This window comes from Crotalus tigris, unplaced genomic scaffold (genome assembly GCF_016545835.1).
Source record: "Crotalus tigris isolate CLP2741 ecotype Arizona unplaced genomic scaffold, ASM1654583v1 scf7180000017742.2353718, whole genome shotgun sequence".
NCBI lineage: Eukaryota > Metazoa > Chordata > Lepidosauria > Squamata > Viperidae > Crotalus > Crotalus tigris.
The window spans coordinates 1,725,180-1,745,880 of NW_024096609.1; the positions used below are offsets into that span (position 1 = coordinate 1,725,180).

Genomic DNA, 20,701 nt, shown 5'->3' on the forward strand with positions numbered 1-20,701 from the left:
AGGTGACTGATTTATTAATTCTCTTTTCTAGAGTTGTACAGTATACCGAAATACAAATTAATCAAAGAGCCTGGTTTTGTTAGGCCATGGCAACATTAACCAAGGCTAAACATAACCCACCTTAGCATGTTGTGTGAATGCAATCATTAGATTCTGAACACATTGTGTTGTAGAATTTGCGTCCACATGATGTTTGAGAGCTACCATCTATACTGCTTTGAAAAGAAGTTGTGCTATTGTGGAAGATAAATCATCTCTGGCGTACCAACGTATGCTATCAGCAGACCTTGTGACATTGTTCTTCTGAGTACATCCTTTCCAGTAACTAAGGAGACCACTGATTTCTTCTTGTGTTTAAATTTTCCTGGTACATATTATGTACATAGAATGTCATAACAGTCTGGTCCATTAAGACAGACAAAACAAAGCCTATACAGAGTGTCATGGGGTGAACTCCTTACTTCATGAAGCAATATACCATTGATGACACCCCACCCCCCCATCCCCTGGTAAAGATAACCAGCTTTTAAGTAAAAGCAGTTTAAATAGTCAACTGCAGTTATAGTTTATTAGAAAATACAGTTGTGTTACCTGTTAGAAAAACATACCTTTACCCTAAACATACTTACAGTTTGTTTGAAAGTCTCATGCTACTTTACATTCTGTTAACTCTGTATTTTTTTCAGCCTAACATACTTCTCCTTTTAGAGTTAAACTGATTTATATATTTCAGGCACCATTACCATATAATCTCTTAATCCTGTCAACTGTACTCAAAAATCTGTCAACTCTGCCTAACGCCTTGCAATTTCCTTGCTACAAAGATGTGACTGGCTTGCATGTCCATAGATACGATCCCCTTAGCTCAGTTCATGCTTCTTGATAAGATTACCTAATTGTACTACTGTTACCTCTCAATCTATTCCTTTCTGCCAGGTACCTGCCTGAAAAACCTATGATTAAATACCACCTGCTATTTTTTCCACTGACAGTTAATTTACAGTTTCTTCTTATGCAAAGGAGAGAACAAAGCCAAAGAAAAATTATAACAACCACAATACAGAAAGTTTAATACAACAACCCTCCCACTTACACCCGTTTCATGCATGCTGTGAAAGATGTAACAAAAAATGCTTTTTGTAATTTAAGTAGATCCATTTCAGAACTTCATTTCTAAGAAAATTTGTTTCTGCGGTATCAGGAATATGCTAATTATTTTGGTAGATTCTAGACAGCTTATTAGTAACATGGAATTAAATGTGAAATTAAATACTCTGTTCATATCTGTGGCTTTCATACACAAAGGTTACATTAGGAAAATACTAAGTCAACTTGCTCTTGAGAAACATGCTAAAGCAAATATCCTACTACATAAATTCTATATTGAAAGGCAGTCTACGCACAAATTTAAAGCTGCAGAAGTCCACAAATTCAATAACGGGTTGATCCTTCTTAATGGAGGCAGGTGTTTTTCTTCATCTTTAATAGCTTTTGTGTTACATAGTAATGACTGTGGTACTTTAACCCATGCTGTGTAAATATATTTCCAGGAGGGAAAGGAGCTCTCTTCATATAGTAAAGCAGTTTCGTGCTATCTAGGAAAACATGGGACCGAAACTAAGTTAGCTTTCACATTCTCGAATTAGAAAAGAATTGTTGAAGTCCTAAACTTTATTATGCCAATTCATAAGCAGTTCCTGTAGCATAATTGGCTACATTCTCTTTTAGCAAAAGAACAGTAATCTGGATAGTGCGATCCATTAAGCCACATCTCACAGGGTAAGTGGAATCCTTTGTATGCTGTACAAAATCTCACCAACTGAAAAGGACAAAAGCAGTGGTCTCACTGTATTATGGAAGTATGTTCAGGATGTTCCAGGATGAAGAAGCTATAAACCAACAATAGGAAGAAATACTGGATCTTTTAATCCTCTTTCAGGATCCCGGTCGTCCTCATAGCTGTGTCTCATATGCATTATTCCTTTCTCATCACAGGAAAATATGCTACTTCTGTTCTCTTTTCCAGACAATAACCATCCCTTTGGCATCACTGGAGGCTAAGAGACTCTCATCACAGTTAAAGCTGACATCCAAGACTGCAGCGCTATGTCCTTGAAGTTTGTTAACGATAGCCTTGGTGGCACGTTCCACATCAAAGAAATATACACACATATCTTCACTTCCTGTCACTGAAAAGCACAAAAATAAATTATTAGAATAAAACCTTCATGAACTACAGGCCCTTAATAAAGGAGGGGGTCTTCAATTCCTTTAAACTCTGTATTACTTAAAGAGGAAATCGTTAAGAAATGGAAACATTAAAAGCACAGAGGAAAGATCTGGCTCTGCTACGTTCTTTTTCCAATGGCAGAATGGCCACACAGGCCTCGTACCAATGCAAGCGCCTTGACGAAAAGACATGAGGGGGCAGAAAATGCTGTGGACAGGATGTGAGCTCTGTTGTATTTGGAAACTTCTCTTAAGCTGCAATGTTCCTTCATTATCCACTACCCTGTTAAGAAAAGTAAAAGGAATGGTATAAACACATATATACATATAACAGGCATGTATTACCCTTTACATGGGATTTATTAATATTCCGCATATACAAATAAAGCACACGTCTTTTGGTGCAATAGGATCATACCTATATAACAACAGCTTGTTAATACATGCATTGATGAGGAGAGAGGGATCGCGTGCTTCTCTGCTGATCCAGGAACGGGCTGAGATACTGGTGATAGAACTTCCCTCATTAACTATGAGGCGCTTGGCTTTGGTCAGTTTTCCTGCAAAAATGACATGAAGCAGAAACTCTCCGATCCAAACTGGGCTGCAGCCAATCTCTGTAAGATCCTCTTGGAAACTCACCTGTGGCCATGTCAAAGAGGAAGGAGAATATGCTGCCTTTGTCATCTCCTGCCCAGAGGATGCGCCCAGGAGAATCAAACGAAAGAGAGAGAACCCGGCCGGTTAGCTTGCTTGAGCCACCCTTCACTTTTTTCCCCGTCGAGATGTTCATCACATGAAGGTTGTGTTTTCCATTTCCCACCTGGTGGGTAGATAAAGAAACCATTTTTGTAACTTGCAGTAAGCAAAAGATGAGGAACTAGCAACGTATACAAGTCGTCCTAACAACTGACTGCTTAGCAAGTGTTTGAAGTTCCAAAGGACCTACCTGGGAGGTACTTATGACCTGGATTTGAAGTTCCATGATCAGGTTTCCCCCCACCCCCACCCCACGCTTGCGTGACTGAACTTTGGGTACTCTGCAACCAGGCTGCCTTTATGACCATTTGCAGCATCTGCAGTCATGTGATCACATTTTACGATGTTCTCCCCCCCCTCCAAATCAGCATTCACTTCATTTTCATTCACAATGATAGGGAACCACTAGTTCACTTAATGACTGCGGCATTTGCTTAACAACTGTGATTCACTTAATGATCACGGTGATTCATGCCACAAAAGAAGGTTGTAAAATCAGGTTGGTCATCTGATTACAACTCTCATGAGTTAGGATTGTGATGGGCAGGCTCCCTGTAAACCGAATTAGAAGGGTAGTTTTCTTATAAACATTCCACCCCTGTCTTCATGAGAGAGAGATTTAGTTTGGATAATTTAATGTTTAACTTCTTATAACTAGACCCCTTTGCTCTTCTGCCCCCTCCTTCACATTAGAGAAGAATAAATATATCAATGCTTTTAAATCGTTCAGTGCATTCCTTACTTTCATCATAGGAATAAAGTTGAGTAATAAACTCCAGCCAAATGTAAGCTGGATGACAAAGGCCCAATATCTCACAAAATTTGCTCAGGAGAGTAAAGAGCAGCATATCCCTGTTACTTGACTCACCACTGTGAGATTATTATTCATAGGTTGAAAAGTACAGCAAAGTAGTTCAGAAGCATCTGGATCTGGGATTTCCCGGATACACTTGCCATCCTCTGTAGCCCAAATGCGCATTGTGGCATCAAGTGAAGTGGAAACAATAATGTCATTGGAGAGAGACCAAGCAAAGTCCGAGACACCACGGCTGTGTCCTTTCAGCACTCGAAGCACCACAGGGGGAGTGGGTACTAACTGACACACTGAAATGGTGCCATCTAGAGAGCAGCACGCTAGTAGGTGTTTGTCGTCATTGGCAAACTGAACTTTAGGCACTGAGGAAAAGGAGAAGAGGAAAAAAAAATCATTAGATTAATATTGGACTATCCTGAATCATAATAACCTCTTCTTTGGATAAGGGACTTGATCAGTACTTAGTATCCATCTTCCTTTTTTTTTTTGCAAATAGTAATATACATGCCCTTTATTGTATTGACAGACAGAAGGAAGGAAGAAGCTTAGCAGTGCCTTTATGTGGTTGACTGCGATATTCTTCCTCTACTCACCAGCTTCATCCACGTGTTGGTCAAAGATATGATACATGCCAGCAAAGGCATAGTTTTCACTCAGTGTAGTATCCCCAGCCATAGCACGACTAGCTTCTGCCACCGAAGTGGGGACAACATTACCTGGGGACCTAAGGAAGAGAATAATATCAATTGACAGATCACGACCTTAATTTTCAACAGAAATGGGGCAGAGACAAGACAAAACTAAAGAACCTTTATTCTTTGATTAAATGGACTGGAGTCACAACATTGGCTATCACCAGCCTTTTCTGATTAAAAGTTGAAAAAAAAAAAAAAGTAACACGCAGCAAGTGAGCAGACTGAGAGGAACACGGGCCCTTGTTCTCTAGTTGCCATTATACCTTTCATCGTAGACAGCTCGGTTCATTTGAGCCTGCAGCTGATAGGAACCTCGACTGACAGAGCGGCGGTGTCCTCGGGCTCCCAGTGCTCTTGGGTCGTCATCGAAATCCTATTGTTACAACACATAATTTTTACGTTTTAAGACATAAAGTGGTTGGAGGACACAATGCCGAGGAACACTGTGTGAAGGGAAGAATAGCAAAGCTTGTCCCCAGGGATTCTGGATTGGAAACAAACAGAAATGAAACTTCAGTGCTATATTAGGTAACACGGTATCGACCAAGTTCTATCTCTCCCTTCCATCTCCCCAATTCTTGTTTGGACATTTTCAAGTTCTTGTGCCTAAGAAAGTGCAAATACAGATAGTCTTCGACTTACATCAATTCATTTAGTGACTGTTTGAAGTTACAATGGTACTGAAAAAAGTGACTTATGACCATTTTTTACACTTGCAGCCTCCCTGTGGTCACGTGATTTACATTTGGATGCTTGACAACTGACTCACTTTTATAACGGTTGCAGCATCCCGGGGTCATGTGATCCCCTTTTGCGACCTTCTGGCAAGCAAAGTCAATGGGGAAACCGGATTCGCTTAACAACTGTGTTACTAATTTAACAACTGCAGTGATTCACTTAACAAACGTGGCAAGAAAAGTCGTAAAATGGGGCAAAACTCACTTAACAAATTTCTCAGCAGCATAAGTTTTGGGCTCAATTGTGGTTGTAAATTGAGGACTACCTGTAATTTTTAAGAAACAAGATACTAATTGCTTAATTCTTTCCAATGGTCTAGGCTAGAGGTCCCCAACATTTTGGGCACCAGGGACTGGTCCCGTGGAGAGAGGTTTTTCTGTAGACCGGAGGGGGCATGGTTTTGTGTGCTGCCTGCATCCCACAGATAGGGCTTTGCTTGTTTGTACGGACCGGTTGCTGGCATGCCCTGGCCCAGTACTGGTCCACGGACTGGGGGTTGGGGACCCCCGGTCTAGGATTACTCTTTTTTTCTTGTTATACCAAACCTCTTTGAAACACAGAATCAGAATTATGCAAGACTGATTAAATGCAATTAAGTTTTCAAAGCTTTGATTTTTTCAAAAAAACTTCATTATCCCTATCAGATATACTGAACTGATTACCATCAGACTATTTTTAACATGCAAAAACCTGAGTACCTCCATGCGATCAAGTGTAGTGCGACTGCTTCGGACAATGCTGTTGCTGTAGGCTCGAAAACTGCTCTGTTCTGAGAGTGGGCCGTAGCGCTGGGCCAAAAGCTGACTGCGTAGCCGCAGGTATTGCTTACGAAGCAAGGGGTCGAAGCCTGCTTTAGCGTTGTCCCGCAGCAACTGGCTTCGTCTGCGGATGTATTGTGTACGGAACTGAGGGAAGTTTGGGGTGCGGTACGCGTTGTATCTGCAAGACAAGATGATGCATTAGCTGCCTGAAACCTCAGCCAATAGTACCCTTGTTGAATTTAACCTCTTTTGCTTAGCATCATTCTGAGTTTCCACTAACTGAGAGAGTATAAAATTCTCTGCAGCACAAAGACCTCTGCTCATCTCAGTACAGTGCTGTAATCACATGTCAGTATGCGTTTAACTTCACTAAAAGAAAAACAGACATATTTAGAATAAAACTCCTTCATTATTCCTTCCCAATCAGATAAATCTTCCCTCTCTCAAAATGATAACACTTTGTTCTCAAAAATCAAGATAGCAGAGAGCTCCCCCCCCCATTTCTCAGGCCATGTCCTCAGTGTTAACTTAATTCCTAAGCTTATAATATAGTACTAAACTATAATCAGTTCATAGGAATAAAATCTCAAGATTTATGAAGCTGTGTTCTCAATAATTTACTTCCCTGGACAGCAATTAAGAACAACCTGTCCCGTATACTTGACTTATTTGTAAGCATGTGTGCTAGAAGTATATCTTGCATTTTTTGTTCAGAAGCTCAAGACAATATAGATAATTCTCCCAATTCACTCCAGAATAACCATCCTGTGAGGTAAGATGGGCTGAGAGAGAACAGCTAGTTTGATGGGAGATTTCATGGTTCAATATACATGAACCTGGGGTCCCGCTTGATGCCAGACTAGCATCTTAACCACTACACTATACTGGCATGCTTCCTTTTCCTTGTTGTTCAAGCCACCTATGCATTCAAACTAGGAGTCTCACCGTGCATCTACAGCCAACACTTGTTGCCACACTGCTGCCATGCCCCACACTGCCACTGGCCGCTCAGGGGAGCTGGTAACTGGGTGCCTGCAGTCAAAAGAGTACAAAGAACTTAAGAGTCAGAGATGGCTTTACAATGGGAAACAGCGTAATAAAGCTCCATTTTTCAATATGCAGGGTTTCAGCTCTACAAATTGCTAGCATCACATTCATGTATTCAAAATGACCATCTTTAACTTTGTTATACATTTATTTATTTATCAAATTTATATAGTAACTCATCTCACCAAATCAATTCTGGGCAGCGTACAACAACAGATGTTAAACCATCAAATATCAAATATAAAAATCCATATTAGTATAACTAACAGAAGCCAAAGGTACAAACCATAGATGAAGGAAGAGAGCTAAACATGGCCAACTCAACAATGGAACCATGCAAGTCTAAGCTAGGTTGCCTGGGAATCCCAGGCCTGATAACATAGGTCTTAAGAACTTTTTGAAATATCAAAAGGGGCAGAGCTGATCTAATTTTTTTTGGGGGGGGGGAATGGTCCATGATGTGGGCACAACAGCAGAGAAAGTACTTCTCCTGGGACCCACCAAACGTAAGTTCATAGCCAATGGTCCCTGCAGAATGCCTACTCTGCCAGATCTGATAGGCTAATATACAAGGCTGATAAATTTAAGTGAAGACAACAGTCAGACAGAACAGAAAATGTACATCCCAATGTATTATAAGAGTTCTGCAACAGGCTCTGACAAACAACAAATGACAAGTCACTACTATTAATGGCACTTCACATCCACCTAGAGGAAAGAAATGTTAGATTTTAAATTGAGGAGCACGGATGTTTCCCTCCCCACACACACACACACACACACACTGGCAACTACAACATAGGGGTAAATGAAGGCCTGAAATTTTTGTTTGATTTCAGAACAGCAGTAACAAACCTGATTCAGGCCTGCCCTGCCTCTTCTGCCTTTATTAGTCTAACGATCTGGAGGAATCAGGTTTGGAAGACAGCGTAAAAACATCTGCACTCCAGTATAAAAGTGATCTTCATATTGCAGTTGGGCAAAAGGCAGGGTTTTTTTTAAAAAAAAAAAATTAGGAAGTTAGCCAGGCTTACAACAGCATATCTAAATTACTGTAGTCAAATTCAGGCCTCCATAGGGCCTTATGTGATCTCTTTCATTTCTTCTCTCCAAAGAGCATCCTATTTTTGTCACAAAGATTGCCTAAAGCAGCCCAAATGATAGAGGGGCAAAAGGTCAGATTCTCTATAATATGTTATTATTCTGCCAATGAGAGATAATGCTTTACAGCAGTCTACAGCAGGAGAAAAATGGAATAATGCTGAAGGAATGTTACGGGAAGACAGTCATGGCTGTCCTATTACATGGAAGAGGAAGGAAGGAGCGATGCTTTCGATTCCCTCCCCCCCCCCCCCCGGGAGAGAAGCGAAGAGGATCGGGAGGGAACACACCTTCCAAGGGAGGCAAAAACCACCAGATCTCCATGGTGACCACAACATTAGAAAGGAGAGGCCAAAAGACGATGGAGAAGCATCAAGACTGTCTTGTTTCCATGGCGACAGCACCCCCCCCCCGGAGCTGCCTATTATGGGGTGCCTGCGGGAAAATCAGCCGGGGCAGGACTGCAATCTGAAAGGTTTCAGGAAAGTTGTATCAGGGTCGTACCTGAAGCGGCTCCCGGTTTCGCAAACCTGGCGAGGGTGCCGGCGGTAGCAGCGAGAACATCGGAAGGAGAAAAAGAGGGAGGGAGGCGGAGTCCCAATGGCTTCAGCCCAGCGAAGGCGGCCGCGCATGCGGGAGTCTCCATTCCCGCCCTCTGGGCACGCCAAGAAAGAGCGGAGTCTCCGAAGGAAGGAGCTCGCAAGGTGGAATTTAGGAATAACTATGGTCTTGGCTGCGCGCCTCCTCGAAATAGTGACAGCAAATAAGCCAAGGACTTAGATCCCGAGAGGGACTGGATGATACGCAAGTTACGCATATTCCTCTTAAAATTATTTTTAACATTAACCTTTGGGTGAATGGCAACCACCCGGTGGAAAACAAGAAGGACGCACAATTTACACGGAAGGGAGAGCTTTTTGCCCGTCGGCGGAGTAGCTACAGTCGTCTAAATCTGACCCGAGAAGCGTTCAGGCTTTACGTGCATACACAAAGATATATATCGGAGCCAACCGGGTAAAGCTACTTCCGCAAAACTTGGCAAATTACCCGCTTGAGACCGCAGGATCTCATAAGGAACTTACTGGAACTTCCTGCAGCCTCGAATGTCACGGCTACTGCCACTCAGGTTACTCTTCTGCTTCTCGAGTGTCCCGGCCATGGCTGGTTCAGATTCCAGGGAAGGCCACTCTTCCTGCTAGGTTCCAATCTGGGCCTTTATATAGAAGGTGGAGTTTGCAATAGTGGTGAATATCTGTGGAGTTGTTTTGAAAACCGACGATAAAAGAACAGGGCCAACTTCATTCCTGATGTATTTTCCATCTCGACTAGAGTACCTGAGTAGCTCTAGTAATCTACAGCTCCACCCATCCTGCTTCTCTAATGAACCACTCTTATTTCCACTTTTTCAGAAATATAGTTTCATTGATTTTTCAGTATTTATTCACCAGCGTGTAGATCTTCAGAAAGATGAAGGCATAACTGAAGTTTACACATTAGTTATACCACCCCAACTAAGTTCAGTGATTCTCAACCTTTCTAATGCTGTGACCCCATAATACAGTTCCCCATGTTGTGGTGACCCCCAGGAGTGTGGCCACCAAGTGGGTGTGGCCACTGTGGGTGTGGCCACCAAGTGGGCGTGGCCACCATGTTGTGGTGACCCCCAACCATAAAATTATTTTAGTTTCTATTTCATAACTGTAATTTTGCTACTGTTCTGTATCGCAATGTAAATAATTATTTGGATGTGATTTGAAGTTTGTGTAATGAATTGAAATGAAGTAAGGTTTAACATTTTTCTTTTTTTTAACTGTTAGTTATTATTGGAAGAAGATATAAATGAGACTGGTGATTAAAAGAGGGATAAGAGAGATTAAGAACTTGAACATATCTGGAAGAGATAATTGAAGTGATAATCTGTTGAAGTAAAACAATATTTGATTATGGAAATTGTAAATTGATAAAGTCTTAAAACAGGTTTAGTAGTAACAGAAACTTAAACTAGAAATGGAATACTGTATTTTCCGGCGTATAAGACAACCCCCAACTTTTGAGAAGATTTTCAGGGTTTAGGATTCTAGTTTGATAATGAAACATCTGCAAGAAAACACAGAGATCACCAAACCACAAACCAGAAGTCATAGGCAGCACATTGCAGAAGTTACCAAAACTGTATCAAAGATCTGTATCTCCAGATCACCAGTTGATAGCATCAGCTGAGACAAATTCTAATCCACACATCAAGAGGGCATCCAGGTGAAGAAGATTCATTCAGGAGGAAAGGAAAGCAGACTGACACCATTTGACTGCACAATCAGCTCAGCTAGTTGACTGGCTCCCTCCCAATCCCTTACTGATCTCAGACACTGATTCTGGGCCAAACACAAGGCAAGCAAAATGCCATCAACATACTGATGCCACCTCCTTCCAAAGTCCAAGCTGATTTCTTTGAGCATTTGTTTGTACTTGGAAAAAAGTAGAGTAGAGAAATATTTTTTAAGTGGATCTGAGTCAGTGGGAGACAATGGAAGGTTGCAGGACCAATTCTGGGTATCTGCAGCTCTGTATCTGGTGGACATGGTCACCCCCAAATGACATAGGTTGTAATTAGAAAAAAAACCATTTCTCTGGATGTTTCTAGGAAAACTACAAAGGTGACTGGAATTACTTTTGAAATAGTCAAAAGAGTCTCAACCTAAGCCAAGATTTACTGATGAAAAAGTTGCCAAGTGTAAACCATGCACCACAAGCTTCTTTTGGAAGAGAACAAAGCCAAAAAAAAGAAAACCCTTTAAAACAAGCCTTCAGACCAGAAAGGATTTTATCACTATGCTTAAAAAACAAAAATCCATTAGTAATACTATATCACTGCTGCTTGCAAAGGGCTCCCCTTTATGCTGAACCAGGCACCTGATGAATTCTATTAGCTGAATAAACCATAACAGCAGCTTCCACAGTAAATCATGGTTTAATAACCACAAAACCAAGATAAGATTTGTTGGTTTGTTTTGGATGCTGGGTGAATCAAATCATAATACCCCAGGCTCTTTAGCCACTGCAGGGGAACACTTCTTCTCACTGAATGTATGGGATGGTAATTTTTTGCTCCTCCCCCTTTTATTATAATTATTGATACAATATATTATTTCAATGCAGATTTCAGTGAAGTAATGTTTAACAATATGATTAAAATTATTAACATTTTTAAAAAAGTGTTGAAAATAAAACATTCTATTAGTGTAATTGCCATTTAGGACATCAATATTACAAGCATAAGATTATTTAACTTTTTATGCAAAGATGAGTAGAAGATATTTCTCCGTTTTCATTCATTTAGCCACCATAATGTTTCCCAAAGGAAAACTCCATTTTTCCCTGATCCAGACCATGAAGAGGAAGTTTACACACAGTTGATTGGTTACCTCTGAAAATTCATATATCCATGCTATAATCACAGCAAGGACATCATGCTAATCAATTTCATTCGCTGCAGGGAAAGACATTTTGAAGATGAGATCCGAACATTAGTGACGGGTAAAAAGGACCAAGGGCTCTTATTTATAAAGCCCCAAGTGGAGTGGGCCTAGGACTCAGTCAACAACGTGCACAGAAAGAGCCACTATGCAATTAAATCAGAAAAGCAGATGCCAGATTCTGGAAACTTACCCTAAATAAAATTAGAAAGATAATATTTCCTGCTGTGCAAATCACCAAAAGGGAAGCACGGAAAAGAAGGGAATGGCCAGCCTTGCAGCCCCGTCGCTGATCCCAGACCTCCCGCCCGGCTGAATATATTGAGCGCGGCTTTTTTGGTTCAGGGAACGCGAACGTACTCGAGCTGGTGGATGGGGGGGGGAGAAAAAAACCCGGCAGAGAAAGTGGGGGTGCGCAGGGCTTTTTAGGAAAGGTAGTCCTTGACATACAGCTGCCTATGGCCAACAACTCGATCCGGACTCTATCTCCCAGAGCGCACTAGGCAGCGAGCTGGTAGAAGGCTTTCTCTGTGTGAGCCTCCCTTATGTAGTTCCAGATTCACATTGCATCCTATCAGGCCAAAAAGGCTTGTGAGGCAGCGAGGCTGGAGTTACTGCTGCCAGCGGCGGAGGAGGAAGCGAGTCTGCCTAGCTAGCACCCATTGTAAGCAGAGTGGGGAACTGGAGCGGGCGGCGTTGGCGGCTCCAGAAAGGATGCACAGGGGCTTCAGGTAAGGCGGTCCTTGCTTCCCCCCCCTCACTGCAGGCGGCAATCAATGCCCAACCTGAGGGCCCATTTTCAGATGGTGGCTTGGCTTGGGTGAATGCAATATGGAGGAACCTAAGTTACCTTCCGAGGTGGGGGAAAATAATAGGTAAAGTTTAAACGGCTTTCTCTTTGATCCCGGTGTCGGGAGAAGTGGCTTTTGAGGGACGCCCGAGCTTTAAGGTTTTAAGCTGGGCTAATCGGGGAAGCGCTCTAGTCTGCAAATGAGGCAGGTCTTGGGTTTAAAGGGGAAGAAAGGGGCAGAGAAATTTTAAACACATTTTCTTGCAGCGAGAGGTAGAATCTGCCGGGGAGAATATGGGCGTCGCTGTGTGTACTGGATTCGCTCGTTTCTGGAAATATCCCTGCGCCCCTTTTCCCCTCCCGGAATTGTATGGCTCCCTGACCAGATCTGCGTGAGAGGCCAGAGAAATAGGAGGGGGGTTTCGGGGAGTGTAACAAAAGGTGCAGATGTCTTTCTCCCGTTTCTTTCCGGCTGCAGCCTTTCTTTCTTCTGAATGGGGTCGGGCTGGATATACTGTGAAAGAGATCGGCTTGAAAACCCGGTCTGTCACCTTTATCATTATCTCCCCTCTCCCCACACACACATACTTTTTGTTGTTGTTTGTTGCTGCTGTTTAAACACACACACTCTCTCTCTCACACACACACACACATACATACCATTGCTGTGGGTTCAATGCCGCCAGAGAGAGAGGGAGTTTTGATTTTGCCGGCTTATTGCGAAGGCATTTGAACAAGCAGACTAAAAGGAGGCGTGTAAGTCGTGGCTTAACGTTGCCACAACAAGACTTGGTGTGTGTTTGGGTGGACACTATGCATGCTCACCGTCCTCTTTATTGCGATCTCTTTTAAGCTCGTGGCACCCTTTTGCTAACCCCTTTCCCCCAGAGGGGAAACTTACCGCTTTTGGTTGTTTCTCTCTTGCTTTCTGCCGCTTGTCCTCTGTATCGCTTTCCATCACGTGCTCTGAAACCGAAACTTCCTAACTTTATATAGAAAAAAGCTGTGCATGTGCAAAGAGGAGGGAGGCAGGAACGGCACTTTTGAAAGCCAATAAGTGGGAGTAGAACAGCTAGGAAAAAGGGGAAAAAATGGCGGACAGCGTGATTTGGCGACCCCCGTGAAATAGTCGATCGACCCCAAATGGGGTCGTGACCCATAGGTTGAGAACCGCTGCTTTAAACCTATTGGCTACCGCCTGGAGGCTAACCATATAAATAGTTGCACAGCAGCTATTTGAGCTGTTTTCTCTTCAGAATTAAATAAACCTGTTGCTGTTTCAACACTCGTCTTGCTTAATGCCTTCAAGAACCGAATACTTAACAGTGGCGATGAAGGTGGGATATGCAGCTTCATCATAAGAAACTGAAATCACTAGAGGTGAGGCCAGCACAGGAACTATGTTCCCCCCCCCCAGTCTGCCAATCAAGCCACGCTAGAGACTACCATGCCCTAAGGATCTGTCCGAGGGCCTATGCAGAAGCCAGCAGCACAAGGCAATGTGAGCAACAAGAAACACAAGCAACTCACCATGGCGATAGTGGGGAAACATGAAGAGTTCGACGTCAACCACCTGGAACGATGGGCGTCCTACATTTCCCACATAGAAAACTACCTGCGCACTGGTCAGGTCGCCGAAGATGGACTGAAGGTCGCGACCCTCCTTTGCATGTGCGGCCCCGCCACCTTCGACATTGCAGAAAACCTAGTTGCCCAGACACCGCTTGAGTCCATCACCTACGCGGATTTGAAAAAAAAGGCTCCGAGACCATTTTGAGCCAAAATTATCCATGATAGTGTGGAGGCACGCTTTTGAGCAGCGGGAGCAACAACCTGTCGAATTGGCCACAGAATTCATCGCCGCTCTTTGTTAAGCATCCCGACTCTGCAATTTCACAGATTTGGAGGAGAGACTAAGAGACCGTCTAGTCTGCGGCCTCCAGAATCAAGAGCTTCAACAAAAACTTTTCGCTAAGGAGACTCTCTCACTACAGGAGGCCTTGAAGGAGGTCATGGCAGATGAAGCCGCCAGAGGGGCCATTAAAGTGCTGTGGCCCTCCAAAAGCGCGTCAAGCACCGAAACAGTCCATCATGAGGATGCCAAGCGAAGGGAAGACACTGACTTAGACTACGAAGTCGACAAGCTACAGAGGCATCAAGAGAAGGGAACGAGGCCAGCTGACGAAGCAGTTCTGTTCCTTAGGTGCATGGGTTGCGGAGGCTGCCATCAACGCATGGAATGTCGTTTCCATACAGCAACATGCCGGGCGTGTGGCAAGTCAGGCCACATTGCTGCTGTCTGTCGAGGTTGCCAGAGGGACTGTCCACAGGAAGTACCGGGGCCCCAGGGCAACACCGAGTAGGGTTCTGCACCAGCTGAAGGAGCATTCTCTGCATTGGTGCCCATCACCCTCTTAAGCCGAAGCTTCAATTCCAAGTCAAGCTTCAGGGAGTTCCATGTAAGATGGAACTAGATACAGGCTCAGCCATGTGTATCATCTCTATAGGAACATTTAGGCATATATGCAGCTGCAGCAATAGATGGGCCAAACTTTGGCCATCTAATTTAATGCTCACTGAGTTCCAAAACTCCCAAGTGGCAGTCAAGAGCGAAGCCACACTTCTAGTGAATTCCAAGGGGTTTGCAGGCTCACTTGATGTTGTTGTGGTAGAAAGCCAACGCACGAGCCTCATAGGGCTCGATTGGTTCGACGCATTGGGCATTCAAGTAACTGGCATTCATCAGACACAAGCGGTGGATTTGTCTTCAGTCTGCCAAGAATTCTCAGATGTTTTCAGTTCATGCCTAGGGGAATACAAGGGTCCTCCGATAGCCTTTAAGCTTGATCCTATGGTAACGCCAATATGGATCAAGCCTCGTTGAGTGCCTTTTGCTTTAAAAGAAAAAATCGATGCAGAGCTGGACAAGCTGATCAGTCAGGGGGTATTGAACCCATAGACAATGGGGAGTGGGAGACCCCCATAGTAACGCTGCTAAAGGTCAACCGGGAAGTGCGAATATGCGCTGACTACAAGTGTACCATTAACTGGGCACTTCAGCAGCACGCATACCCAATGCCAGTTGTCAGCCATATTTTGGCATCATTGCAAGGTGGCTGCATGTTTGCCAAATTAGATTTGGCACAGGCTACCAAGATCTGCCAGTGGACAAGGCCACGGCAGCCGCCCAAACCATCGTCACCCATTGGGGGGCCTTCAAGGTTAAGCGCCTACAGTTTGGGGTGAGTGTAGCCCCAGGGATTTTCCAGGGAGTAATGGAGCAAATGCTCAAGCGCATTCCAGTGGCCTGCCCATACTTTGATGATGTTCTCATCGCCAGAGAAACCGCAGAGGTCCTGGCTGAATGGCTTAGAGCCCTCTTTCAGCAGTTCTGCACAGCGGGACTCAGATTAAAGAAAGAAAAGTGCTAGATTGGGGTTGAGTCAATGGAGTTCTTGGGGTTCTGCATCGATGCCAATAGCATCCATCTAGTGGACTCAAAGCTGAAAACGATTCAGCAGGCCCCAAGCCTGAAGTCCAAGGGAGAGCTTCAGGTCTTTTTGGGCCTTCTTAATTTTTACTATGCCTTCCTTCCAAACAAGGCTGCTGTGGCAGAGCCGTTACACCGGCTCTTGGACAGACAAGCCCAGTGGAAGTGGACCAGCATCCACAAAAAGAGCTTCCAAGCAGTCAAATCACTGCTGTCCTCACGCATTTTAAAGAAAGGCTGCCAGTCTGCATCACATGTGATGCATCTCCGTATAGGGTTGGGGCTGTGTTGAGCCATTTGTCGGCTGATGGGAAAGAGTCTCCCATCGCCTACTATTCTAGGACCCTGTTGTCCGCAGAGCGCAACTACACGCAAATTGATAAGGAGGCTTTGGCAATCGTGGCTGGAGTTAAAAAATTCCACGACTACTTGTATGGTCACCAGTTCACGGTCTTTACAGATCACAAGCCACTCCTAGGGTTGTTCACTATGAAAGCCCAGATTCTGTCACCTTGAATGTTGAAGTGGTCTATTTTTCTGTCAGCCTACAACTACAGGCTGGCTCACAAACCGGGCAGAGAAATGGGCCATGCAGACAGCCTTAGTAGGTTGCCCCTATCACATGTAGAGCCAGATCCAGCTCCAGCTGCACGCATCCTGGCTATCCAGGATCTGCCGGAATCTCCCCTTCATGCTGAGGACATAGCTGCTGAGATGGCAGCTGACAAAATACTGAGTATTGAATTGGGTGCACACAGGATGGCTAGACAAATGTCCAGGCCCAGAATTTCAGAGCTTTTTCATGCGAAAAAATGAGCTTTCAGCTCATAAAGGGTGCATCCTTTGTGGAAGTAGGGTCATAGTTCTCAGCTCATTTAAGACCCAGAATGCTTGAGTCTCTGCAGGAGGGCCATCCGGGAATAGTCCGGATGAAAGCACTCGCAAGGAGCTACCTTTGGTGGCCTGGGCTAAATAAGGCTATCAAGGCCCAAGTACATGGTTGCATCACATGTCAACAGTCCAGACCGGAGATGCCGCAAGCCCCTGTCCACTGATGGGAGGACACTCACACACCATGGTCAAGAATCCACATTGACTTTGCCAGGCCCTTTTAGGGACAGCTGTTTTTAATAGTGGTCAATAGCCATTCGAAACGATTAGAGGTTGCACCAGTTCCCAATATAACTACTGCCAGGACTATCCAGGAACTGCGCAGAATCTTTGTAACACATGGGCTTCCAGACATCTTAGTATCAGATAATGGGACTCAGTTTACTGCTTCAGAATTCCAGTCCTTCCTCAGGACAAATCTCATAAGGCATGCCACGTCGGCTCCCTTTCACCCGGCCTCAAACGGCCAAGCGGAACGCATGGTCCACACAACTAAGGAGTCCCTAAAACGGATTGTCACAGGAAACTGGCACCACAGATTGGCAGACTTTCTATTCTGCCAGCGTACAACTCCCTACACAGCCACGGGCAGAAGCCCAACTGAGCTACGTTGGGGCCGACATTTGATCACTAAGCTGGAAGGCTCCACCCCAACCGAGTTGCATCGGACTCTGCACAGCCAAAGGCGCCCAGAAGTCTGCAAGTGGGTGACTGGGTTTGGACCCAGAATTACGGGCAAGGGGCTTTGTGGATGGCAGCAGTGGTTGTAACGGTGTCAGGGCCATTTTCCTACGAGGTGGTCCTCGAAAATGGGCAAGTCATTCGCTGGCACATTGATCAGCTGCATTGGTGGCTGGCGGATCAGTCACCGGCTCAGGACTCCCAAGAGGGCCACACACAGGGCCCACATGACAGCGGTCCAACAGAAGGGTTTTCATGCTGCGACAGGACACTGCCTCAAGGAGATGGGGGAATGGCCGTAGTAGAGCCTCCTCCGGACACACAGACTGCCTCAGCTGAACAGGACAGGCAAACAGCACTGAGAGACAGCTCTGCAGACTTTGCTGCACAAGTGGACTTTGGTTTGGGTCGACTGGGACTGGCCAGCCAAAGAGACTCGAGTCAAACCAACTCCACTGAACCTGAGTCCTGATCTACCCAGCCTGGCAGGCAAGCAGGTAGACCATGACACCCCAGCAACCCTTAGGTGTTCTGAATGATCAAGAAGGCCACTTAAGTATCTGCAAGATTATATCCAACAGTTAAGGGTTTGAACTATCTAGGGGGAAGGGGTGTAATATATTGGTCACAACTGTTTTGAATCACTTGCTTAATGTCTAATCACTTGTTTGAATGTCTGACCTAGATTCTGTTGTTATGTAATGGCTGCTGTTATTTAAGCGAGACTTGATATCTCCAGGCTGATAATTAGGTTTTGGGTGGGAAACTGTTACTTTAAACCTATTGGCTGCCGCCTGGAGGCTAACCATATAAATAGCTGCATAGCATCTATTTGAGCTGTTTTCTGTTCAGAGTTAAATAAACTTGTTGCTGTTTCAACACTTGTCTCGCTTAATGCCTTCAAGAACCAAATACTTAACAGAAACTTTACAGTTAAAATCTCCCCTAGTATTATAGTCTGATTACATTTTTTTGTAATATATTTTATTGATTTTTTAAAAATATAAATCACTTAATAATTGGTGAACAGTGTGTTGTCTGGGTTACATTTGTAAAACAATCACTAACAATTGATTTCTATAATTCATAATGTACATAATAGTTTTAGTTGATTTCCTCTTTTCCCAAAGTATCCTCTTTTGCAAACATTGAGTTAATACAATTCTTATTGCTTTGATAAATAACAATTAAATATATAATTTTTTCCCAATAGTCCTAAAAGTAATAATCACATCAACATAATATTTCTTTTCTATCCAATCATTCTGGTTTTCTTATCATAGATCCTATTACAGTCCTTATTTTAATTTATTTCTCTCACCAAATTCTAGATATTCTTACTGGTTAAGATTTTCTCAAAAATTAAGTACATTTAAGAATTTAATTCTATTTTTCCATATGAACCATCTCACACTTTTACGTTTCTTAAGAAATAGATAAAACAGTAGAAAAAAAGAAAGAAAAGCAAGAGTAAAGAACCATAAAAATAACATACTACTTAAAGCTGTGGTGGCGAACCTATGGCCACAGGTGGCACGCAGAGCCCTCTCTGTGGGCACATGCGCCGTCGCCCCAGTCCTAGGCCTACAGCTGGGTTTTATAAAACCTTTTTTGCCATGTGCAAAAAAAGGGGATTCAATCAATCAATTTCAACTTCTCACAGGAAAAAAAAAAGATCTCACAAAGTTGGAATTATATAGAATGAACTTTTTAGTCACACCCAGTCTGACATAACCTCAGCCACGCCCACCCAATGGGCCACATCCACCTGGCACCCGACAATACATAAGTGGGTTTTGGGTTGCAGTTTGGGCAGTTTCTAAAAGGTTCGCCATCACTGACTTAAAGTATAAATCCCTCCTAAGCTAATATGTATTTATTTCCTAAATTTCTTATTCTTTTTAACCATAATTAAAAATATGTTTAGTCTTTAAACATTCCATTTAATACATCTAATCATCTAGTCCTTTAACTCTTATTCAAAACATTTTTATTCATTATAATTTTCTTAAATTCAATCACATTTAAATATCTAAAACATTTCCTTTATCTAACTCATTTCAACTTTTTTATATTAATCATATCAAGATAACAAAAAAGGGAAAAAAGCATATATTTAGAAAATTGATCCCTCTTAGAATGACATATATATTCCAAAACTTTTCTATTTCTTTACCCATATTCAAACAAATGTTTCTTTTTAAAGTATTATCTCTGATAAGTCCCATCATCTATTTTCTTAGTTTCCACTTTAGTCTTTTTCTTTTGCCCAGTGTCTTAATCAATGTATTTTGCTGAATCAAAAAGATTTTTCCGTATGTTCGTAAATGTTGCTATAGATATAAAAAATAAATCAGGGGAAGTGTCTTTGTACGGGACTTCTGCCTTTCCATGTTTGTTGAAAATCTTTTTCTTTTTCTTTCTCTCTGCTTCTCTTATCATTTCCTTTCTCTCCAATGTTCTTGACATCTCTACAGTCCATTTTATCTGATCTGTTTTCTTATCCTCAGATTTATTTTGTAGTCTTAATGGATAAATTGTTTTTTTCCAATTCTTGTGATTTTTTTCCACGAAGATTAAATCATGTTTCCTTGTTTTGTTAAGTTCCATCTTAAAGTGTCTATTCTCAATTTTATATCCATTTATCTCTTTTATCTGCTCCTTCTCTATTATTGTTTTCTGGGAATTTTTTTGTTGTAGAGTTAACTTGGAAATAGATTGATTTATGTTTTCAAAGTTGTTTTGGATTTCTTTAAAGTCATTGTTGTTTGAATTAGTTGCAGTATACCATATATCTCCTCCTGTGATGTATTTATGTTTTCTTGATATGTTCTTTCTACGTGTCCCTAGCCAAGGATTTGAGTTTTCCTCTTTCTTTTCTCTGTAAATAGCTTTAGAGTCCCAATTAGATAGATACTTGTAATCTAAATAGTTCAAAAAAGACTTTTTGTTCTGAAATTTATAATTCTCTTTGTCTACAGCCCAGATTATTGTCTTTTTTTGTCACAGCTGTTCTTTGTTGTTAAAGCTTTAAAGGTCACAGACATAGATAGCTTTTCCCAGATTTTGCCAAGTCTTATATTAAAGTCATAGCTGTCATAGTCTTCATCTGCCACTAGATGTCAGTAACTATTCATTTTTCAATTTCCAAAATGAACAATTATCCTTGAAACGAGAGTCTTAACCATTAAAACAATTTTAGATTTATCCAGATTTAAGTTTTAAGTTTCAA

The 20,701-nt window shown here is 42.7% G+C and overlaps 1 protein-coding gene across 3 annotated transcripts; it reads right to left on the reverse strand.

Annotated features, from left to right (window-relative positions):
* Positions 1 to 528: 528 nt before the first annotated feature.
* On the reverse strand, positions 529 to 9,728 carry WDR13 (WD repeat domain 13). 3 transcript variants are annotated; one of them, XM_039340224.1, is made up of 10 exons: positions 9,227 to 9,728; positions 6,942 to 7,028; positions 5,934 to 6,174; positions 4,761 to 4,870; positions 4,396 to 4,526; positions 3,857 to 4,164; positions 2,872 to 3,052; positions 2,648 to 2,789; positions 2,394 to 2,512; positions 529 to 2,189 (listed from the first exon to the last, which is right to left on the reverse strand). In XM_039340224.1, the coding sequence occupies exons 1-10, from the start codon at positions 9,301 to 9,303 to the stop codon at positions 2,005 to 2,007; spliced, it is 1,581 nt and encodes a 526-aa protein (XP_039196158.1). In that variant the 5' UTR covers positions 9,304 to 9,728; the 3' UTR covers positions 529 to 2,004. The 3 variants fall into 3 exon arrangements, with proteins under 3 accessions (XP_039196158.1, XP_039196157.1, XP_039196159.1); XM_039340223.1 differs by lacking the exon at positions 9,227 to 9,728 and adding an exon at positions 8,649 to 9,198; XM_039340225.1 differs by lacking the exon at positions 9,227 to 9,728 and adding an exon at positions 8,435 to 8,570.
* Positions 9,729 to 20,701: the final 10,973 nt, after the last annotated feature.